General features: G+C 37.8%; 1 protein-coding gene across 1 annotated transcript in view; it reads left to right on the top strand.

Moving 5' to 3' along the window:
* Positions 1–1,250: 1,250 nt before the first annotated feature.
* LOC128986384 (lysosomal aspartic protease-like) overlaps positions 1,251–23,544 on the top strand; it is a 36,814-nt gene continuing 14,520 nt past the window's right edge. Inside the window, exons 1-3 of the mRNA XM_054406736.1 lie at positions 1,251–1,337; positions 1,441–1,492; positions 3,206–3,323. Coding sequence (XP_054262711.1) covers positions 1,279–1,337; positions 1,441–1,492; positions 3,206–3,323 — 229 coding nt within the window. The 5' untranslated portion in view covers positions 1,251–1,278. The remainder of the gene's footprint in view (positions 1,338–1,440; positions 1,493–3,205; positions 3,324–23,544) is intronic.

Below are 23,544 nucleotides of genomic sequence, written 5' to 3'. Positions count from 1 at the left end.
CGTTGGCCGCGACGTGGGATTTTTCACCTACAACAAGATGGCGGCTGCCGGCTGTGATGAGCAGAAGTTAGTTTACAGCTGGCGATGAGCCCTAGTAGCCAGTAGCGAGCGCAACTAATTAAATGTTAGTTGATATCAATAATATCCGTGATAATACGCCTTTGTATTATAAATATTTCTATTACTAACACAATGACCTTCAAAATACGTTTTAATTTTTTTCTAGCGTTTACAGTTTCTTAGAAAAAGTTAGTTTACATAATTAACAACAAAAACTTTTTGGGCGTAACAAAACTCTGAAAACCTAAAAATTAATTTTAATATATGTATCTATGTTGAATAAAAGTTCGATAAAGTTCTGACGTTTGGTTTACAATGTACGAATTTTCAAAGTCACACGATATTTTTTGAAACTCTTAAAACAACGCTCTTTTATATTCTGACTGTCACATTAGTTTTGATAAGTGAGCTAAAAATAATCGTTTTTAGACGAATACAAAGAATAAAAAGTTGAACATTTCTCCATGTTTAGGGACTCGTCCGTTTATAAAAAGTTCCCCGCAATAAAATTGTGATTCTAGTAGGCCTGCCCGACGCGACGCGGCAGGTGTCGACTATGGTATAACCAAAACTACAACCAAACTATAGCAGCTAAAAATAAAAATAAATATGATAATGTTAGTTAGATAGGAGTGCTCCATCTATTGGTCTTTCATGTGATCGTTTCCTAGGACGCACCAGCCGAAGCCAAACGCTCAAAATACATTTTGCCGCCACGAACCGAGGACGACTATCAAGCATTTTAATGGATAAAAGTAGGTTGTTCCAAAGACGGCAGGCAGTTACAACAAATGCCCTGTCATGTTGTACTCCTACGACGAGGTATGCGCATCGTGAAAGATGCAGTACGCAAACTCCTCAAACTACCTTCATTTATGTTTGTTATATGATTCGATTGTATTTATTACTGGTTACACTCTCGAATAAATACAAGGTTAAAAGAGGCAGCCAACCTATTTTTAATAAAATAAAAAAATTAAGAAATATTAATGTACGAACACTTTGTAATTTATACACATTTTTTACTAGTTATATTACTTTTCATTTGCTTTATAAAACTGCTATGATAACTTGGAGCAAAAGTAGTTGTTGCTTATTACGAAAAACGTCAAAAATATCAATCACAAGTGGTAAATAATTATGGTGCCGCCATACGTTGACAACTGCTGCGGTTATCAGTCAGCTAACCATTTCCAGCTAGAACGTTCTGCCACAAACATGATATGGACGGTTTTATTCATCGGGTTTCTCAAATTTGTGAATGTTTATGGATGTGGGTAAGTTAACACTGTATAACAGTTTCATTTAAAGTGTATCTTAAAGTGATATTCATTTTAAAATGAACAGTAGAAATATTGTTTGAATTATTGTATTTTACAGGGTGGCTTTATCACTGACTGGCCGTGAAGTCCCCATGAAAAATCGCTGGAACGTAAGTATAATTACATCACAGAACTTTCTTATCTGACTACATGAAACTTAACAGTTTGCAATGTATTTATTATAAAATGACTTCCTAAACAACGCATTCATACGTAATCCTAAAGTCCGACGTAATTTAATCGTCAAAATTGACAGTTAGTAAATGGAAACTCAATTTCAACCAGTTGTAAAATATAATGTCAGTTACCTACAAATAAGTCCTCCAACGTAACTTTAAAATCGTTGCAAAATCTTTTTTTTCATCTCTATATTTAAAAAATCATAAAAAACAACTACTCTAGTCCACACACAGAAGTATTTCTTCTTCGAGGAAGACATTTCGCTAAGACTAATTTAAAAAACTTCTTCAGAAAATATTTGTTATAAAAAAAACCTAAACAATATTGTAAACACTTTTGCACATAATTAATATGATGTAATTTGTAATTGTTATGAGAAATTAATGGCATTTTCATTTGATTTGAACAATATGCACTTGCGATTTGTTAATACTGTAGATCAATTATTTATTTGAAGTTACATCTTTTGACGTTTTGGTAAAGACTCACTATGTATTTTTAAGTTAAAAAGTCCTCTAAATTAAACTGTTTGTAAACAGTTTTTAGCATGCGTATATTGTTGGATAGAAACGTGTTTAATTTTTTGATTGCTTAAGATATAAAAGTCTTTTATATCTAATTTTTCGACTCGGTTACGCTCATATTTGGTAACCGCTGAAAACGTGTCTTAGTGAAACGAAAAATGGACAGTTGAGAAATAAATCCGTGGAGTGTTCGTGTGTATTATTGAAAAATGAAGAGAGAGAAAATTATCAATACAACTAGACATTCCATCCCCATGTTAAATTTGTAGCCAGGTTTTTTTTTATCAAAATCGTCGTAGTTGATGTGAGCCACCTACAGATTGAGCTGATTTTAAATAACTAAATTCTGCCGAAAACACGCTCTTTTTAACCAAGTCAAACATAGGGAATGACTTATGATGAGTTACAGCAACTGTTATGACCAGCAACAAAAAAAGAGGCACAAAAAGAACTTTAGACACTAGTGCATTCTGTGACTGGCTCACACAACTACATTCTTTTTTAATGAAAAAATTGGCTTCAGCTGGTCCATAGATGGGATGTCTACTTCAGTATCTAATAGTCAATGGTAAAACAATCGATCTCGCTGTAGTAATAATAGAGATCGATGGGTAAAACATGTTAACAAGAAGAACAGAATCAGAATGGAACAATGTTTATTTGTACAATATGATGAATTATTTAACAATCATCAGCTGTTGTAATTAATTCTAAACAGGCTAAAGAAAAATATTAGGTAAAAGAACTGAACAAAATCTTTCATTTATTTTTTACATACAATTAATCAGTCTATCGCAAAAATATTAATATTTAATAGAGATTCCGAAACAATGCATTGGCGTGTTCCTAAATCCCGACCTAAATTTCATCGTCGAAAATGACAGCTTGAAATTGGAAACTCAATTTCAAAACAATAGGAAACGTTATATGGTGTATTTTTAAAATTGAAAATAGAGTTGAGATAACTGTCTGGTCAACTGAACAAACTGAACCAACTGAACAAAACCGGATTTCGTGAGTATATTTGATCTAGTAAATGTTCAATATTTTTCCCTTGTTATAAAAACAATATTTAGGATTAAACTGTTAAAAATACAGAGAATTAATTTTGATTTATAGGTGTTTTACCACGCGGTCATTGGAATAGGAACGCCACCTCAAGAATTGAGTGTTCACTTCGATACAGGGTCAATGGATTTATTTGTCTATAAGGAGGGCTACACAATGATACCTGGCGGTAAGCTTAACTGATCGATTTTTCATTTGTTTGTTTATTAAGATATTTATATGATAAGTACGGGTGTGATTTTTTTTCTGAGACATGTATGTATTTCTCTGGCTTCACTTCTTGAGGAGCATGTTATTTTAAATGAGGATCAAAATAATTAATTTTGAAATTAAATAACTTATAAATCTGCAGATAGGTGCCGGCGTTTAAAAGGCTATATGATGTTTAAATTTGTTTTTTACAAACATTTTGGTGGATTTCCCATTTAGATAATAAGCTTTAACCGTAAGTCTCATGGTAAGACTTAAACCCAGGGCTTATTTTTTAAAGAGTTTTCTTACTTTTTACATTGAAATAAATGCTCATTTATTTTACAATGAAACAAAATTATTATTAACACAAAAATTATCACAATGCTTCATCCCTAAATGCAATTTTACTCAAAATGTTCACACCATTCAATTGTTGTATTGTTGTTCTAACTAGTGTACATGTTGCTCGAATTCGAGCAATTGCAAAGTATTACAGGAGTTATTTCAAAACGAATAACAGCCATATTTACAATGAGTTTAAAAAGTCAACTCAAAGATTACCGGTGTGTAACTCAGACCATGTTTATCTTCGTTATTGATAAACCTAGAGCATTCCAGCCGGTTTTCTCCTTCTCAAAATGCCTCGCTGTACATGCAACACAGGTCATTGATAGAGGGCTAATTGAGAACGAAAAGTCGTTTTGAGGTAGTGTTAGGGCGCATTTGTAACCTAATAGTTGAGATTGTCCAGGGTCAGGTGCTGACTCTGATGAGTAAGCCTATTAAGCGCCACTGCTCTGTAGCTGCAGTCGTTCACGACGGGTAGCGGATTTTTATCCCCCTGGAATTTTACCCCCTGGGCAAACGTGACGTCACAAACCAGGGGGTAAAATTCCGGCCGCGAACTTTTGAGTTTCGCGACATCAGCTCGATGGATTAAACGCGGAATTAAACATATATTTTCACGGGTGTGAGTTTAATCAGAACACATCAAATTATAAAAACCTAGAATATACGGTCCGGATTATTACCCCCGGAATTTTACCCCCCGGATTTATACCCCCGGAAAATTTACCCCCTGGCCAGATTTATAAATTAGCGAGAATGATTAATTATCGTGTTTCAGTTTTAATTTAATGGTAAACATTTTATTATTAAGTAACCTTCTTAATTTATATATAACATTAACTAATCGAACAGGGTTTTAATATTAATTTTGAGATTCGAGTGTCAGGATTCGATCTTTGAAGCCAACTGTTGGTTAATATGATCAAAATAAAACAGCGAATTCTGTTTACTTAGTTGAGATTACAAAATAAATAAATAAAGATAGGCTACTAAATAATGAATTGTTTCCATTTAATTAAAAACAGAAATAAGAAAATCAATCATTCAATTTCTAAAATCAGCCAGGGGGTAAAATTCCGGGGGTTAAAATTCCGGGGGCAAAATTCCGGGGGTAAAAATCCGGCCAGTACATCTTCAGTTGTCTAAACGCTAGTTATATGGACAGGGGGTAAAATTCCGGTTTTTATCGCTAATCTAATCGTAAGATCTATATAATTAATACGCTACATGAAACTTTGTCGGTTGAACTCCTCCGCCAATTCTTAACCAATTTTATCCATTGACGTCTCTTTGGAAAGAGCGTGTCGCGTAGATTTGCAAACTGGCCTTACATTTTTTGAAAAAGTCCCTTGGGCTTTGCCCCAGTGGCTGTAAAAGTTCCCATGTTATCCTTATGGAGAACATAATTGTTTACATTTTGATCAGCTGTGTAATTTAATTGCTGTTATTTATTTTTCAATTTAACGCGTTTCGCATTTGGTACATTTACTGATTTACTATTTTAATTAACATTCGTACATCAAAGCCTGGGCAGTTTGATATATTTTACCAAATAAAATAAATTAATTGACAGGGTACTGTATTCCTTGAGCAATCATTGAAAGAACCGATTTGTTAACCACGGAAACATAGGAAATGCATAGAACGCCACCAAGTAGAAAAATTGAGATTTTTTAAACAGTCACTATCGTTATCATCCTTTATATCCTATATAATGAAGAATTAACACGAACAATATGAAGATTTCCACAAACAATGAACAAGGATGTTAGCCGAAGTGCTACTATTTTGTAGGAAACATGGACTTCACTTAATTATGATTGGCAAAGGAAATCCCTCTAAGGCTGAATTAAACTTGCACGGCAAGGACATTAAATAGTTTTCATAAAAGTCAAGTGATTTTAAAAGAATATGACTACATCCAAGAAACGATAATAAAACTTTCATTGAAGGATTCGCATTATTCACATTATTATTCTCATTTAAGGGAAACAAAAAACCATCTGAACAACATTAGGCCTTTCAATTCCACATTTTTCAGGTAAATATAACTTACGTTATAGCAATAACTTGCCAAATTAATGCCAATTGAAGAAAATAAAATTGTGACGGTGAGGTTATGCAGAAAATCAGGCAGTTTTTAAGTAATGTAAACAAAATGTCATCGCTATAAAAAATTACTGAAATTTGTAAACATACTGGCGACAATGGGTAGTTATATGCAGACTACATTATCATTGACGAAGATCAACATGGACAACCTAATGCGGCTATGAGCGTGAAAGATTTGTAGAACACACAAAAAACCAGATCAGCTTTTAATAAATGAAAAAATATTTACAAGAAATGTTGATTATATGGAACTGTTAGGTAGGCTACGTAATCTACGAGTTGAGTCTTTTAAACTCATCAGAAATTATGACTTTTATTTGTTTTTTAATAACTACTTTACTTCTTTGCAGTTGCTCGATTTCGAGCAACATGTATACTAGTAATATAAAATTCTAATAAATGCTGCAAGTAAAGAATGTGTTTATTATTCAACAAGAGTCATCATCACCACAACAACAAACTAAATTATATAACATATGTTAAATGCAAAGGAATATGAATGACACTACATCTCCCCTTCCTCATTATATTTACTCATATCTTATTGGTGGTCTGATAGTTCTGCTCGATCTTCTGATTCCATCATCGTGGTTTGGCTGCACCCTCCTTCCACGGTAGACATCGTCAGAATCATCATTCTCTTTTCTTGGTAGGGGAATGAGATGCCATCTGTTTCGTCTTACATCATTCCCATTACTCAATGATACTATGTAGGATCGAGGTAGATTGGTTGTTGTTCTTATGGTTCCTTTTGCACTTATATCTTTAACCCAGACCCTCTCTCCTACTGCTAAAGGTGGAAGTTCTTTGACGCCTCTTCTGTTGTCAAAGTTTTTCTTGACTCTGTCTCTTATTTTCTTGTCACAGTTTCGAAAGGATTCTATTTGATCTTTTCCAACCACTTGAAAGTCGTTGAGAGAAGGTAAAGTTGTTCTTAGTTTTCTACCATACAGCAGCTCTGCAGGTGATAACCCCGATTCCAATTTGGTAGTCCTGTAAGCTAATAGACCAAGATTGGGATCCGGACACTTTAGTAGAATCTTCTTGGCTATAGATACAGCGTTTTCAGCTTCTCCATTCGATTTAGGAAAGTGTGGACTACTAGTTACAGCTCTAAATCCGTACTCTTTTGCGAAACCTTTGAACTCGTCAGAAGTAAACTGAGTACCTCCATCTGTACGAATTTCTAGAGGGATCCCGTGTCGTGCAAAAATGTTTTTCATCCTTCCAATAACTGCCGCTGAAGTCAAAGTATTGAGTTCGATGAGCTCTAAAAATCGTGAGAAATAATCTTGTATTACTAAATACCAGGTTGGGTTACATTTCAAAATATCTGCACATAAATGGGTCCAAGGCTCTTGAGGAAGCTGTGTAGACATCAGAGGCTCCTTTCGCTGTAGTCTGTGTTCTATACATGTTGGACAATTTTCCACTGTAGTACTAATTTCTGTTGAACAGCCTGGCCACCAAACAGATTCTTGAGCACGCCGCCGACATTTCACTATACCCAAATATCCCTCATGTAATCTTGATAAGATTTCTTTTCTCAAGGCCTTTGGAATGAACATCCTCCTTCCCTTAACAATTAATCCATCTTCCAAAGCGAGTTCATTGCGATACTTCCAGAATACTGAATTTTTCCGCCATGTATTCTCTTGGATGCATTTTAAGAGCTCCTGTCCTTCCGGGTCTTCATGTTGGGCATTCTTAATTTCCAACAGCCGTTTATCAGAACAAGGCAATGCATCAATTATGCTTCTTACAAACATTTCTTCCTCCAGATTCTCGATAACCTCATTCTCCCGATCCATTGGTGAAATTTCAGGGCTTCTTGATAGTAAATCTGCAGTTACATTTTCTTTCCCCGGGATGTGAACAACTTCGTAGTCGAAATTTTGCAATCTCATACGAAAACGTTGCAGCCGAGAAGAAAGATCCGAGATCGGCTTTGAACCCATTATCTTAGTCAGAGGCTTATGATCTGTGTAAAGCTGGAACCTTTTACCAAGAATAAAGCTAGAAAATCTTTCGCAAGCCCAAGTTAAGGCCGAGAGCTTCTTTTTCAATGGTAGCATATCTTGACTCCGTTTCTGTTAATGTCCTCGATGCAAATGCTAATGGACGCCAATCCTTTCCATCAAACTGCTCGATCACTGCCCCTAAACCATAAGATGACGAATCTGCCATTACACGGGTTTTTGCTTCTCTGTTGTAGTTGGCCAATACAGTATCATTAGCTACAACCTTCTTCAATTCCTTAAAAGCTTGTTCTTGAGGCTCATCCCATGTCCATTCAACTCCTTTTTTAAGGAGACTTCTGATTGGTGCTGTTTTTTCAGCTAGATGAGGAACAAACTTCATTAATTGGTTTATCATTCCCAAAAACTGTCTAACCTCCGTTATACTCTGGGGGCTTTTCATGGCCAGAATAGCTTTAGTCTTCTCTGGGTCAATACTGACTCCCTGCGATGAGACAACGTGTCCGAGGAAAATCACACTTTCTACTCCAAACTTACATTTGTTTTTGTTTAACGTGATACCATTTTCTGAGAGTCTCTTTAGTACCAGTTTGACTCTGCTGTCATGTTCTGCTTCTGTCTTCCCCATTATCAAGATATCATCCGCTTGATTCACTACGCCTGGGATATCTGAAAGCATTTGACTCAGTCGGAATTGGAAAACCTCCGGTCCAGAACAGATTCCAAACGGAAGTCTCTTGAAGAAATATCGCCCGAATGGTGTAATGAACGTGGTGAGTTTAAATGAATCACTGTGAAGTGGAACCTGCCAGAATCCATTGGCAGCATCCAACTTAGTGAAAAGCTGGCCTCCTTCCAACTTAGCTAGAGACTCATCCACTGACGGAAGCTGCAACAATTCTCTTTTCACATGTTGGTTCAATTTTGTGTAATCAACACAGAGTCTAATTCTACCATCACTCCTTGGAACCACTACTACGGGAGAACAACAGTCAGTAGGTTCAGTTACTGGTTCTATTACACCATCAGCAAGCATCCTGTCCAATTGATATTTAACCTGTTTGTGGAGTGAGAAAGCCACCCTCCTCGGTGACATAACAGCATAAGGTTTTGCATCTTCGTGCAGCCTAATTTTGTATGGATGATTCATTCTACCCATGCCCTCAAACACTTTTGGATATTGACTCTGGAGTGATTCACCATCTACAAGATTAACGTTAAACGTAAGTAACTCCAGTTTCAACAATGCATTTCTACTCATTAGAGGTGTACTTTGGGACGGCAAGACATATATGTCTTCTAATATTTGCTTATTGCCATGCCATACATAATTTCAGCTGAACAGACACCCACAACAGTCAATTTAGTCTGGCCCGGCCCAAAAAGAACTTTATGGGTTGGACGGATTACAAGTTTGAGGTCAAGTGCAAGTGTACTTCCCATAACAGAAACGTCTGCCCCAGAGTCCATCTTAAACTCTACTGGTTGACTATTTACCTTTACCACTACACTCGGACATTCACCCTGCTTAAAGTTTACTTCACCTAAATATCCTTTTTTTTGAATGAATCGAATCGTCTGAGTCAACTTCCTTAATCTCTTTAACCTCCTTTGGTTTGGACAACATTTTGCAAAGTGACCACGAAATTTGCACTTGGAACACTTTTCTCCAAAAGCAGGACATTCCCGAGGGCCATGAGTTGTTCCACAGCGACGACAGGAAAATGTTTTAGTAGTTTGAGCCACACGTTTATTATTATCAAAAGGTTTTGAACTTACCCCAAATACATCTTCCCTGGATGGTTTATCTCTAATTACAGCTTGCTGTTTAGACATTGCTTCTGCTTGACGTACTCTCGTGATTGCCTTATGAAGGGTCAATGACTCGTCTAATTGTAGAGACTCTGATAAGTTTTGGTTATGAACACCAATAACAATTAAGTCTCGTACCAAACTGTCCTTGAGCTGTCCAAACTCGCAACTTTCCGCGAGTTTGTGCAAGTCATTGACAAAAGCATCCACCGGTTCACCTGCACTTTGCCTACGTTTTAGAAATTTAGCTCTTTCGTAGACCAAATTTCTTTTAAGGCCTAAGTACCTCGCAAAGGCATTTACTACATCCTCATAACTTAACTCTTTTTCTTCGCCTAGTCCAAATGTTTCAAAAAGACCTTCACCTTCCTACCCTAAAGTATATAAAAGGGTGCTTATTTGCTGGTGGTCCGGTTTTAGGTACAACTCTGATGCCTGCCTGTAACGTTCAAACCGCTTAATCCATACAGGCCACATAGCTGGGTTGGTAAAATCAAATATTTCAGGAGCACTTAGTGGTGCCTGTACACCTATCACTATTGGTGCTGGCTTTGATTGGGTACTAATCATTTTCATAGATTTATCAGAGCCTATTTGAAACTTACTTCTATGTCGTGGACCAACTGCCTCATCTCCAGAATCTTCAGTTGTAAACTCGCCCTCTTCCTTTTTTGACTTTCTAGAAGATTTCTTGTTAGGTCTTGGCATGTTTTAAATGTTTATTTCACAACCTGACACCATGTAAGATAATATAAAATTCTAATAAATGCTGCAAGTAAAGAATGTGTTTATTATTCAACAAGAGTCAACATCACCACAACAACAAACTAAATTATATAACATATGTTAAATGCAAAGGCATATGAATGACACTACACTAACTAATCACGCTCTGACTATTTTCATTAGACTTCCAAATCCGCGGGGGTAAAATTCCGACCGCGAACAAACCTTTGGCCACTCAGGTTACTACGTCATAGTGACGTCAGCTTTGCCCAGGGGGTAAAATTCCAGAGGGATAAAATTCCGGCGACCCATAATCGGGAACGGGTCGCCGGAATTTTATCCCCCTCCTGTCCAATCATGCTAACACGATCCGTCATAGTGACACAAAACAACGATAACTACACAAATTTAAGATACAACCATACTTACACGATCCGTCTTGGGGGTTATGTTTACACAATCTCAAATAGTAAATAAATGTACTCAATGCGTTGGGTCTAGCCATCGATCTCTATTATTATAACATTTTAATTGAGCAATTTTTAGTTTTATTTAATGAACTATTATTTTATTCTATTATTTTTTTTCTATTAGTAAACTTTTTTATATTATTTTCATTCTCAGCAAGTTTGGTTAGTTCGGTTAGGTTATGATAGTTTTTATAATTAAAAAAATTATAAAATTGAATTTGAGGCATTTATAATTTTATTTTATGAACAGAACTATTTATGCTATTAGTAAACCTTCATTGCCAATGTGCTCTCTACTACAGCGCTTTTCACGGAGGAATTTTGAACTAAGAATAATGCCTCATTCGTACCTCCCCTAAGTCAGCTATAGGTCGGCCGCTTAGAAAACGACCTCCTCCAGCATTTGTTTAGCATTAGCGCGCAGGTCGTTTTCTAAGCGGCCGACCTATAGCTGACTTAGGGGAGGTACGAATGAGGCATTATTCTTAGTTCAAAATTCCTCCGTGAAAAGCGCTGTAGTAGAGAGCACATTGGCAATGAAGGTTTACTAATAGCATAAATAGTTCTGTTCATAAAATAAAATTATAAATGCCTCAAATTCAATTTTATAATTTTTTTAATTATAAAAACTATCATAACCTAACCGAACTAACCAAACTTGCTGAGAATGAAAATAATATAAAAAAAGTTTACTAATAGAAAAAAAATAATAGAATAAAATAATAGTTCATTAAATAAAACTAAAAATTGCTCAATTAAAATGTTATAATGACTTAATATGCTATTATACGTCGACTCTTATGCATTTCGTAATACGCAAACTCCTCCTAGACGGCTGAATCAATCGTTTTCAAATTTTGCATGGTGATAAAGACCATATCGGTGAGTGCCAACATCTATATGGCGTTAAAAAAGTCTCTCAGGAATCCGCCCCACTGGGTCTCAAAGTTTCAATGTAATCCTTATGGAAGCAGTATTTGACACATAAACAAAGTCATATGATCAGCTGTTGACTTTTGAATGAAGTAGATAAAGAAATAGCATTATTCCACAGATATTAGAACAGAAACGGTATGGATCATAAATATAATCAAATGACGACACTAGCTTGAGGTTCGTGACGTAGGAAGTGGTGAAGGAAGTAGTAAAGGTGAGCAGTCTGGAGTGTGGAAACTGTTTATGACAATTAGATTTAGGTATCTGCATTCCTAAAATTCTATGGGAAGGGAGGAAAACGGGTCCGCAAAGTAGGACGTGGTGAAGGAAGTAGCCAAGGCGAGCTGTCCGGACTGTGGGAACTGTTTATGACGATTAGATTAGGGTATCTGCAATCCAAAAATGCCATGGAAAGGGAGGGAAACAGGTCCGTGCTATGACGTATGAAGTGGTGAAGGAAGTAGTAAAGGCAGGTTGTTCGGAGTAGTAAAGGTGAGCAGTCTGGAGTGTGGAAACTGTTTATGACGATTAGATTAAGGTATCTGCAATCCTAAAATGCTATGGAAACGGAGGGAATCAGGTCCGTGACGTAGAAAGTAGTGAAGGAAGTAGTAAAGACAAGCAGTCCGGACTGTGGGAACTGTTTGTGATGGTTTTATTGAGGTATCTGCAATCCTAAAATGCTATGGGAAGGGAGGAAAACAGGTCCGTGACGTAGGAAGTAGTGAAGGATGTAGTAAAGGCGAGCTGTCCGGAGTGTGGGAACTGTTTATGACGATTAGATTAAGGTATCTGCAATCCTAAAATGCTATGGAAAGGGTGGGAAACAGGTCCGTGACGTAGAAAGTGGTGAAGGAAGTAGTAAAGGCTAGTTGTTCGGAGTGTGGGATCTGTTTGTGGCCAATAGATTAAGGTATTTGAAATCCAATAATGCTAAGGAAAGGGAGGGAAACAGGTCCGAGACGTAGGAAGTGGTGAAGAAGAAGGAAGTAGTCAAGGCGAGCTGTCCGGAGTGTGGGAATTGTTTATGACGATTAGATTAAGGTATCTACAATCTTAAAATTCTATGGGAAGAGAGGGAAACAGGTCCGCGACGTAAGAAGAGGTGAAGGAAGTAGTAAGGTGAGCAGTGTGGAGTGTGGGAACTGGAAACCGTTTGTAGAAGTTAGATTAATATTCCTGCAATGCTGAAATGCTATGAGAAGGGATGGAAACATGTCCACGACATAGAAAATGGTGAAAGAAGAAGTAAAGGCTAGCAGTGCGGAGTGTGGGCAATGTTTGTGGCAATTAGATTAACGTATCTAAAATACTAAAATGCTATGTGAAGTGATGAAAACAGGTACACGATGTAGGAAGTGGCTTAGGAAGTAGTAAAGTATGAGTATAGTGTGAGAACCGTCTGAAACAGTTAGATTAATGTATCTTCAATCCTAAAATGCTATGAGAAGGGAAGGAAACAGGCCCCACGACGTAGGAAGTGGTGAAGGAAGTAGTAAAGGCTTGCAGTGCAGAGTGGGGGAACCGTTTGGGCAGTTATATAAATGTATCTAATACTTAAATGCTATGAGAAGGGAAGGAAACAGGTCTATGACGTAGGAAATGGTGAAGGAAGTAGTAAGACTTGCAGTGCAGAGTGTTGGAACTGTCTTTGGCAATTACATTAATGTATCTGCAATCCTAAAATGCTATGGGAAGAGAGGGAAACATGTCCACGACGTAGGGGGTGGTGAAGGAAGTAGTAAAGGTGAGCAGTGTTGAGTGTGGGAATGGATTAATGTACTGTATTTGCAATCCTAAAATGCTATGGGAAGAGACTGTAGACTGAAGGTTAAAATAATTACGAATCACGAATCGATACATATTTCGATACATGCAATCGTTTACATTAGAAATTTACAACTGAGTTGACAACAGCTGGTTTTTACTCCATAGGTGATTAAAACGATTTTTACTCACGAAGAGTAAAAATACTACTTTAGACCCGCAACGCATGCATTAAAAACGACTGTTTTTACTGCAGTATTACAAAAACAATATAATATGAACCCTTGATGACTCCGCTCAATTTTGTGGATGCCTCTGCGAAGCATTCATGTCTTAAGAAAGTAAGCGGGCAGCTGATTTTCCGGCCCTAGGGCATGGCCAGCAAAACGTAGCTTCCAGCTACCAGTTAACGTATGTATAACAGCTACTAAAAGCATTATAGTGTGGTGAAAAATTGTACTTGACCACAACCTGACATAAAACATGAAAATAAGATGTAAGGTTATTAAAATTAAATATTGATTAATCCAATTAAATTGGTTAATAATGAAATAAAGATGATTTGACCCCATTAGTACGAAATTTCTTCAATTAAATTTTCAATCTTCAAAAAGGTTTACTTTTTGAGTGGAGCGAGCGAAGCGAGCGAAGCTCTTATATAGGCCTACACCGACTCTTGTGCATTTCGTAATACGCAAACTCCTCCTAGACGGCTGAATCAATCGTTTTCAAATTTTGCATGGAGATAAAGACCATATCGGCGAGTGCCAACATCTATATGGCGTTAAAAAGTCTCTCAGGAATCCGCCCCACTGGGTCTCAAAGTTTCAATGTAATCCTTATGGAAGCAGTATTTGACACATAAACAAAGGCATATGATCAGCTGTTCACTTTTGAATGCAGTAGTTAAAGAAATAGCTGATAGCATTATTCCACAGATATTAGAACAGAAACGGTATGGATCATAAATATAACCAAACGACGACACTAACTTGAGTTCCGTGACGTAGGAAGTGGTGAAGGAAGTGGGAGTATGTTTTATCTGTGGTAATGGTGAGCAGTCTGGAGTGTGGAAATTGTTTATGACGATTAGATAAAGGTATCTGCAATCCTAAAATACTATGGGAAGGTATCAAAACAGGTCCGCGAAGTAGGAATTGGTGAAGGAAGTAGTCAATGCGAGCTGTCCGGAGTGTGAAAACTGTTAATAACGATTAGATTAAGATATCTACAATCCTAAAATGCTATGGGAAGGGAGAGAAACAGGTCCGTGACGTAGGAAGTGCTGAAGGAAGTAGTGAATGCGAGCTGTTCGGAGTGTGGTATCTGTTTAAGACCAATAGATTAAGGTATTTGCAATCCTAAAATGCTATGGGAAGGGAGGGAAACAGGTATATGACGTAGGAAGTGGTGACGGAAGTAGTAAAGGCAAGCAGTCCGGACTATGGGAACTGTTAATGACGATTAAATTAAGGTATCTACAATCCTAAAATGCTATGGAAAGGGAGGGAAACAGGTCCGTGACGTAGGAAGAGGTGAAGGAAGTAGTAAGGTGAGCAGTGTAGAGTGTGGGAACTGGAAACCGTTTGTAGCAGTTAATGTTTCTGCAATGCTGAAATGCTATGAGAAGGGATGGAAGCATGCCCACGACATAGGAAATGTTGAAAGAAGTAGTAAAGGCTAGCAGTGCGGTGTGTGTGGAATGTTTGGGGCAATTAGATTAACGTATCTAAAATACTAAAATGCTATGGAAAGTGATGAAAACAGGTCCCCGACGCAGGAAGTTGCTTAGGAAGTAGTAAAGTATGAGCATGGTGTGAGAACCGTCTCTGGCAGTTAGATTAATGTATCTTCGACCCTAAAATGCTATGAGAAGGGAAAGAAACAGGTATCTGACGTAGGAAATGGTAAAGGAATCAGTAAGGCTAGCAGTGCAGAGTGTGGGAACTGGAAACCGTTTGTAGAAGTTAGATTAATATTCCTGCAATGCTGAAATGCTATGAGAAGGGATGGAAACATGTCCACGACATAGAAAATGGTGAATGAAGAAGTAAAGGCTAGCAGTGCGGAGTGTGGGCAATGTTTGTGGCAATTAGATTAACGTATCTAAAATACTAAAATGCTATGTGAAGTGATGAAAACAGGTACACGATGTAGGAAGTGGCTTAGGAAGTAGTAAAGTATGAGCATAGTGTGAGAACCGTCTGAAACAGTTAGATTAATGTATCTTCAATCCTAAAATGCTATGAGAAGGGAAGGAAACAGGCCCCACGACGTAGGAAGTGGTGAAGGAAGTAGTAAAGGCTTGCAGTGCAGAGTGGGGGAACCGTTTGGGCAGTTATATAAATGTATCTAATACTTAAATGCTATGAGAAGGGAAGGAAACAGGTCTATGACGTAGGAAATGGTGAAGGAAGTAGTAAGACTTGCAGTGCAGAGTGTTGGAACTGTCTTTGGCAATTACATTAATGTATCTGCAATCCTAAAATGCTATGGGAAGAGAGGGAAACATGTCCACGACGTAGGGGGTGGTGAAGGAAGTAGTAAAGGTGAGCAGTGTTGAGTGTGGGAATGGATTAATGTACTGTATTTGCAATCCTAAAATGCTATGGGAAGAGACTGTAGACTGAAGGTTAAAATAATTACGAATCACGAATCGATACATATTTCGATACATGCAATCGTTTACATTAGAAATTTACAACTGAGTTGACAACAGCTGGTTTTTACTCCATAGGTGATTAAAACGATTTTTACTCACGAAGAGTAAAAATACTACTTTAGACCCGCAACGCATGCATTAAAAACGACTGTTTTTACTGCAGTATTACAAAAACAATATAATACTAGCTGTGTACCCGTTCTACGCACGGGGATCTTATAATATTCAGTTGAAACCTTCTTATATAACGAACAGCAGTTGGTTTGCATATTTTAAGATATGCTGGCCAAACTATTATACATAGCTTCATTTTATGTTGTTTTTTGTTGTTCCGGATCGGTATGACAATCAATAAAAGGTTAAATTACCTCTGTGTCTGCCGGTCGATCCTATAACGGTAGGCTTACTTTTATTTTTACTATCTGATCTCGTTTGCATGGCTCAATCACGTCCTGGTTGAAGTTCGTTCGCTACGCTCACTCACCTGTATGTTGGAGCTCGTTCGCTGCGCTCACTTTCCTTCAGGTTAGCTCGTTCGCTACGCTCACTTGCCTTCAGGTTAGCTCGTTCGCTACGCTCACTCGCCTCCAGGTTGCAAATTAGCTGTTGTCATAAATGTAAAAGAAATAATAGTGCTAGTGCTGCACCCTGTTGGTAATCCTTGTAACTTTAATGCTATTGAACATCACAGAACAGAACCAACTTGTTTAATTGAAACAGCTGTTAAGATTCAATAATTTCATTTCTCATAAGGTTAACATGGGCTTCCAGAAATTCCACGTCAAAAATCGACAAAAACTTGATTTTCAAGGGTTTACTGTTAAATATCTAACTGTCTCATATTCGATGAAATACGTCTAAAACCATCTCATATATGTATAGTATTTGGAAAATAAGTTTCAGGCGGGACAGTGCTATAGTTATTGAGGAGTAGTTGTAATAAAGTGCGTATTTTAGCGTTACCAAGAGAATGACAGATAGACAGACAGACAGACAGACAGACAGACAGACAGAAATTGAGATAAGGTTTGATTCGGTTTCTCTGACCTATGAAATGTAAAAATAACCAAAAAGTTCATTATTCTAAGCAATGTACAGACAAAACTCTAATTTTATTTATATAGATGAACCCTTGATGACTCCGCTCAATTTTGTGGATGCCTCTGCGAAGCATTCATGTCTTAAGAAAGTAAGCGGGCAGCTGATTTTCCGGCCCTAGGGCATGGCCAGCAAAACGTAGCTTCCAGCTACCAGTTAACGTATGTATAACAGCTACTAAAAGCATTATAGTGTGGTGAAAAATTGTACTTGACCACAACCTGACATAAAACATGAAAATAAGATGTAAGGTTATTAAAATTAAATATTGATTAATCCAATTAAATTGGTTAATAATGAAATAAAGATGATTTGACCCCATTAGTACGAAATTTCTTCAATTAAATTTTCAATCTTCAAAAAGGTTTACTTTTTGAGTGGAGCGAGCGAAGCGAGCGAAGCTCTTATATAGGCCTACACCGACTCTTGTGCATTTCGTAATACGCAAACTCCTCCTAGACGGCTGAATCAATCGTTTTCAAATTTTGCATGGAGATAAAGACCATATCGGCGAGTGCCAACATCTATATGGCGTTAAAAAGTCTCTCAGGAATCCGCCCCACTGGGTCTCAAAGTTTCAATGTAATCCTTATGGAAGCAGTATTTGACACATAAACAAAGGCATATGATCAGCTGTTCACTTTTGAATGCAGTAGTTAAAGAAATAGCTGATAGCATTATTCCACAGATATTAGAACAGAAACGGTATGGATCATAAATATAACCAAACGACGACACTAACTTGAGTTCCGTGACGTAGGAAGTGGTGAAGGAAGTGGGAGTATGTTTTATCTGTGGTAATGGTGAGCAGTCTGGAGTGTGGAAATTGTTTATGACGATTAGATAAAGGTATCTGCAATCCTAAAATACTATGGGAAGGTATCAAAACAGGTCCGCGAAGTAGGAATTGGTGAAGGAAGTAGTCAATGCGAGCTGTCCGGAGTGTGAAAACTGTTAATAACGATTAGATTAAGATATCTACAATCCTAAAATGCTATGGGAAGGGAGAGAAACAGGTCCGTGACGTAGGAAGTGCTGAAGGAAGTAGTGAATGCGAGCTGTTCGGAGTGTGGTATCTGTTTAAGACCAATAGATTAAGGTATTTGCAATCCTAAAATGCTATGGGAAGGGAGGGAAACAGGTATATGACGTAGGAAGTGGTGACGGAAGTAGTAAAGGCAAGCAGTCCGGACTATGGGAACTGTTAATGACGATTAAATTAAGGTATCTACAATCCTAAAATGCTATGGAAAGGGAGGGAAACAGGTCCGTGACGTAGGAAGAGGTGAAGGAAGTAGTAAGGTGAGCAGTGTAGAGTGTGGGAACTGGAAACCGTTTGTAGCAGTTAATGTTTCTGCAATGCTGAAATGCTATGAGAAGGGATGGAAGCATGCCCACGACATAGGAAATGTTGAAAGAAGTAGTAAAGGCTAGCAGTGCGGTGTGTGTGGAATGTTTGGGGCAATTAGATTAACGTATCTAAAATACTAAAATGCTATGGAAAGTGATGAAAACAGGTCCCCGACGCAGGAAGTTGCTTAGGAAGTAGTAAAGTATGAGCATGGTGTGAGAACCGTCTCTGGCAGTTAGATTAATGTATCTTCGACCCTAAAATGCTATGAGAAGGGAAAGAAACAGGTATCTGACGTAGGAAATGGTAAAGGAATCAGTAAGGCTAGCAGTGCAGAGTGTGGGAACTGGAAACCGTTTGTAGAAGTTAGATTAATATTCCTGCAATGCTGAAATGCTATGAGAAGGGATGGAAACATGTCCACGACATAGAAAATGGTGAATGAAGAAGTAAAGGCTAGCAGTGCGGAGTGTGGGCAATGTTTGTGGCAATTAGATTAACGTATCTAAAATACTAAAATGCTATGTGAAGTGATGAAAACAGGTACACGATGTAGGAAGTGGCTTAGGAAGTAGTAAAGTATGAGCATAGTGTGAGAACCGTCTGAAACAGTTAGATTAATGTATCTTCAATCCTAAAATGCTATGAGAAGGGAAGGAAACAGGCCCCACGACGTAGGAAGTGGTGAAGGAAGTAGTAAAGGCTTGCAGTGCAGAGTGGGGGAACCGTTTGGGCAGTTATATAAATGTATCTAATACTTAAATGCTATGAGAAGGGAAGGAAACAGGTCTATGACGTAGGAAATGGTGAAGGAAGTAGTAAGACTTGCAGTGCAGAGTGTTGGAACTGTCTTTGGCAATTACATTAATGTATCTGCAATCCTAAAATGCTATGGGAAGAGAGGGAAACATGTCCACGACGTAGGGGGTGGTGAAGGAAGTAGTAAAGGTGAGCAGTGTTGAGTGTGGGAATGGATTAATGTACTGTATTTGCAATCCTAAAATGCTATGGGAAGAGACTGTAGACTGAAGGTTAAAATAATTACGAATCACGAATCGATACATATTTCGATACATGCAATCGTTTACATTAGAAATTTACAACTGAGTTGACAACAGCTGGTTTTTACTCCATAGGTGATTAAAACGATTTTTACTCACGAAGAGTAAAAATACTACTTTAGACCCGCAACGCATGCATTAAAAACGACTGTTTTTACTGCAGTATTACAAAAACAATATAATATGAACCCTTGATGACTCCGCTCAATTTTGTGGATGCCTCTGCGAAGCATTCATGTCTTAAGAAAGTAAGCGGGCAGCTGATTTTCCGGCCCTAGGGCATGGCCAGCAAAACGTAGCTTCCAGCTACCAGTTAACGTATGTATAACAGCTACTAAAAGCATTATAGTGTGGTGAAAAATTGTACTTGACCACAACCTGACATAAAACATGAAAATAAGATGTAAGGTTATTAAAATTAAATATTGATTAATCCAATTAAATTGGTTAATAATGAAATAAAGATGATTTGACCCCATTAGTACGAAATTTCTTCAATTAAATTTTCAATCTTCAAAAAGGTTTACTTTTTGAGTGGAGCGAGCGAAGCGAGCGAAGCTCTTATATAGGCCTACACCGACTCTTGTGCATTTCGTAATACGCAAACTCCTCCTAGACGGCTGAATCAATCGTTTTCAAATTTTGCATGGAGATAAAGACCATATCGGCGAGTGCCAACATCTATATGGCGTTAAAAAGTCTCTCAGGAATCCGCCCCACTGGGTCTCAAAGTTTCAATGTAATCCTTATGGAAGCAGTATTTGACACATAAACAAAGGCATATGATCAGCTGTTCACTTTTGAATGCAGTAGTTAAAGAAATAGCTGATAGCATTATTCCACAGATATTAGAACAGAAACGGTATGGATCATAAATATAACCAAACGACGACACTAACTTGAGTTCCGTGACGTAGGAAGTGGTGAAGGAAGTGGGAGTATGTTTTATCTGTGGTAATGGTGAGCAGTCTGGAGTGTGGAAATTGTTTATGACGATTAGATAAAGGTATCTGCAATCCTAAAATACTATGGGAAGGTATCAAAACAGGTCCGCGAAGTAGGAATTGGTGAAGGAAGTAGTCAATGCGAGCTGTCCGGAGTGTGAAAACTGTTAATAACGATTAGATTAAGATATCTACAATCCTAAAATGCTATGGGAAGGGAGAGAAACAGGTCCGTGACGTAGGAAGTGCTGAAGGAAGTAGTGAATGCGAGCTGTTCGGAGTGTGGTATCTGTTTAAGACCAATAGATTAAGGTATTTGCAATCCTAAAATGCTATGGGAAGGGAGGGAAACAGGTATATGACGTAGGAAGTGGTGACGGAAGTAGTAAAGGCAAGCAGTCCGGACTATGGGAACTGTTAATGACGATTAAATTAAGGTATCTACAATCCTAAAATGCTATGGAAAGGGAGGGAAACAGGTCCGTGACGTAGGAAGAGGTGAAGGAAGTAGTAAGGTGAGCAGTGTAGAGTGTGGGAACTGGAAACCGTTTGTAGCAGTTAATGTTTCTGCAATGCTGAAATGCTATGAGAAGGGATGGAAGCATGCCCACGACATAGGAAATGTTGAAAGAAGTAGTAAAGGCTAGCAGTGCGGTGTGTGTGGAATGTTTGGGGCAATTAGATTAACGTATCTAAAATACTAAAATGCTATGGAAAGTGATGAAAACAGGTCCCCGACGCAGGAAGTTGCTTAGGAAGTAGTAAAGTATGAGCATGGTGTGAGAACCGTCTCTGGCAGTTAGATTAATGTATCTTCGACCCTAAAATGCTATGAGAAGGGAAAGAAACAGGTATCTGACGTAGGAAATGGTAAAGGAATCAGTAAGGCTAGCAGTGCAGAGTGTGGGAACTGGAAACCGTTTGTAGAAGTTAGATTAATATTCCTGCAATGCTGAAATGCTATGAGAAGGGATGGAAACATGTCCACGACATAGAAAATGGTGAATGAAGAAGTAAAGGCTAGCAGTGCGGAGTGTGGGCAATGTTTGTGGCAATTAGATTAACGTATCTAAAATACTAAAATGCTATGTGAAGTGATGAAAACAGGTACACGATGTAGGAAGTGGCTTAGGAAGTAGTAAAGTATGAGCATAGTGTGAGAACCGTCTGAAACAGTTAGATTAATGTATCTTCAATCCTAAAATGCTATGAGAAGGGAAGGAAACAGGCCCCACGACGTAGGAAGTGGTGAAGGAAGTAGTAAAGGCTTGCAGTGCAGAGTGGGGGAACCGTTTGGGCAGTTATATAAATGTATCTAATACTTAAATGCTATGAGAAGGGAAGGAAACAGGTCTATGACGTAGGAAATGGTGAAGGAAGTAGTAAGACTTGCAGTGCAGAGTGTTGGAACTGTCTTTGGCAATTACATTAATGTATCTGCAATCCTAAAATGCTATGGGAAGAGAGGGAAACATGTCCACGACGTAGGGGGTGGTGAAGGAAGTAGTAAAGGTGAGCAGTGTTGAGTGTGGGAATGGATTAATGTACTGTATTTGCAATCCTAAAATGCTATGGGAAGAGACTGTAGACTGAAGGTTAAAATAATTACGAATCACGAATCGATACATATTTCGATACATGCAATCGTTTACATTAGAAATTTACAACTGAGTTGACAACAGCTGGTTTTTACTCCATAGGTGATTAAAACGATTTTTACTCACGAAGAGTAAAAATACTACTTTAGACCCGCAACGCATGCATTAAAAACGACTGTTTTTACTGCAGTATTACAAAAACAATATAATACTAGCTGTGTACCCGTTCTACGCACGGGGATCTTATAATATTCAGTTGAAACCTTCTTATATAACGAACAGCAGTTGGTTTGCATATTTTAAGATATGCTGGCCAAACTATTATACATAGCTTCATTTTATGTTGTTTTTTGTTGTTCCGGATCGGTATGACAATCAATAAAAGGTTAAATTACCTCTGTGTCTGCCGGTCGATCCTATAACGGTAGGCTTACTTTTATTTTTACTATCTGATCTCGTTTGCATGGCTCAATCACGTCCTGGTTGAAGTTCGTTCGCTACGCTCACTCACCTGTATGTTGGAGCTCGTTCGCTGCGCTCACTTTCCTTCAGGTTAGCTCGTTCGCTACGCTCACTTGCCTTCAGGTTAGCTCGTTCGCTACGCTCACTCGCCTCCAGGTTGCAAATTAGCTGTTGTCATAAATGTAAAAGAAATAATAGTGCTAGTGCTGCACCCTGTTGGTAATCCTTGTAACTTTAATGCTATTGAACATCACAGAACAGAACCAACTTGTTTAATTGAAACAGCTGTTAAGATTCAATAATTTCATTTCTCATAAGGTTAACATGGGCTTCCAGAAATTCCACGTCAAAAATCGACAAAAACTTGATTTTCAAGGGTTTACTGTTAAATATCTAACTGTCTCATATTCGATGAAATACGTCTAAAACCATCTCATATATGTATAGTATTTGGAAAATAAGTTTCAGGCGGGACAGTGCTATAGTTATTGAGGAGTAGTTGTAATAAAGTGCGTATTTTAGCGTTACCAAGAGAATGACAGATAGACAGACAGACAGACAGACAGACAGACAGACAGAAATTGAGATAAGGTTTGATTCGGTTTCTCTGACCTATGAAATGTAAAAATAACCAAAAAGTTCATTATTCTAAGCAATGTACAGACAAAACTCTAATTTTATTTATATAGATGAACCCTTGATGACTCCGCTCAATTTTGTGGATGCCTCTGCGAAGCATTCATGTCTTAAGAAAGTAAGCGGGCAGCTGATTTTCCGGCCCTAGGGCATGGCCAGCAAAACGTAGCTTCCAGCTACCAGTTAACGTATGTATAACAGCTACTAAAAGCATTATAGTGTGGTGAAAAATTGTA

This window comes from Macrosteles quadrilineatus, unplaced genomic scaffold (genome assembly GCF_028750875.1).
Source record: "Macrosteles quadrilineatus isolate MER2022 unplaced genomic scaffold, UCM_ALF_1.0 Scaffold_2__2_contigs__length_208266976, whole genome shotgun sequence".
Classification (NCBI taxonomy): domain Eukaryota; kingdom Metazoa; phylum Arthropoda; class Insecta; order Hemiptera; family Cicadellidae; genus Macrosteles; species Macrosteles quadrilineatus.
This window is presented reverse-complemented; position numbering and strand designations above follow the sequence as displayed.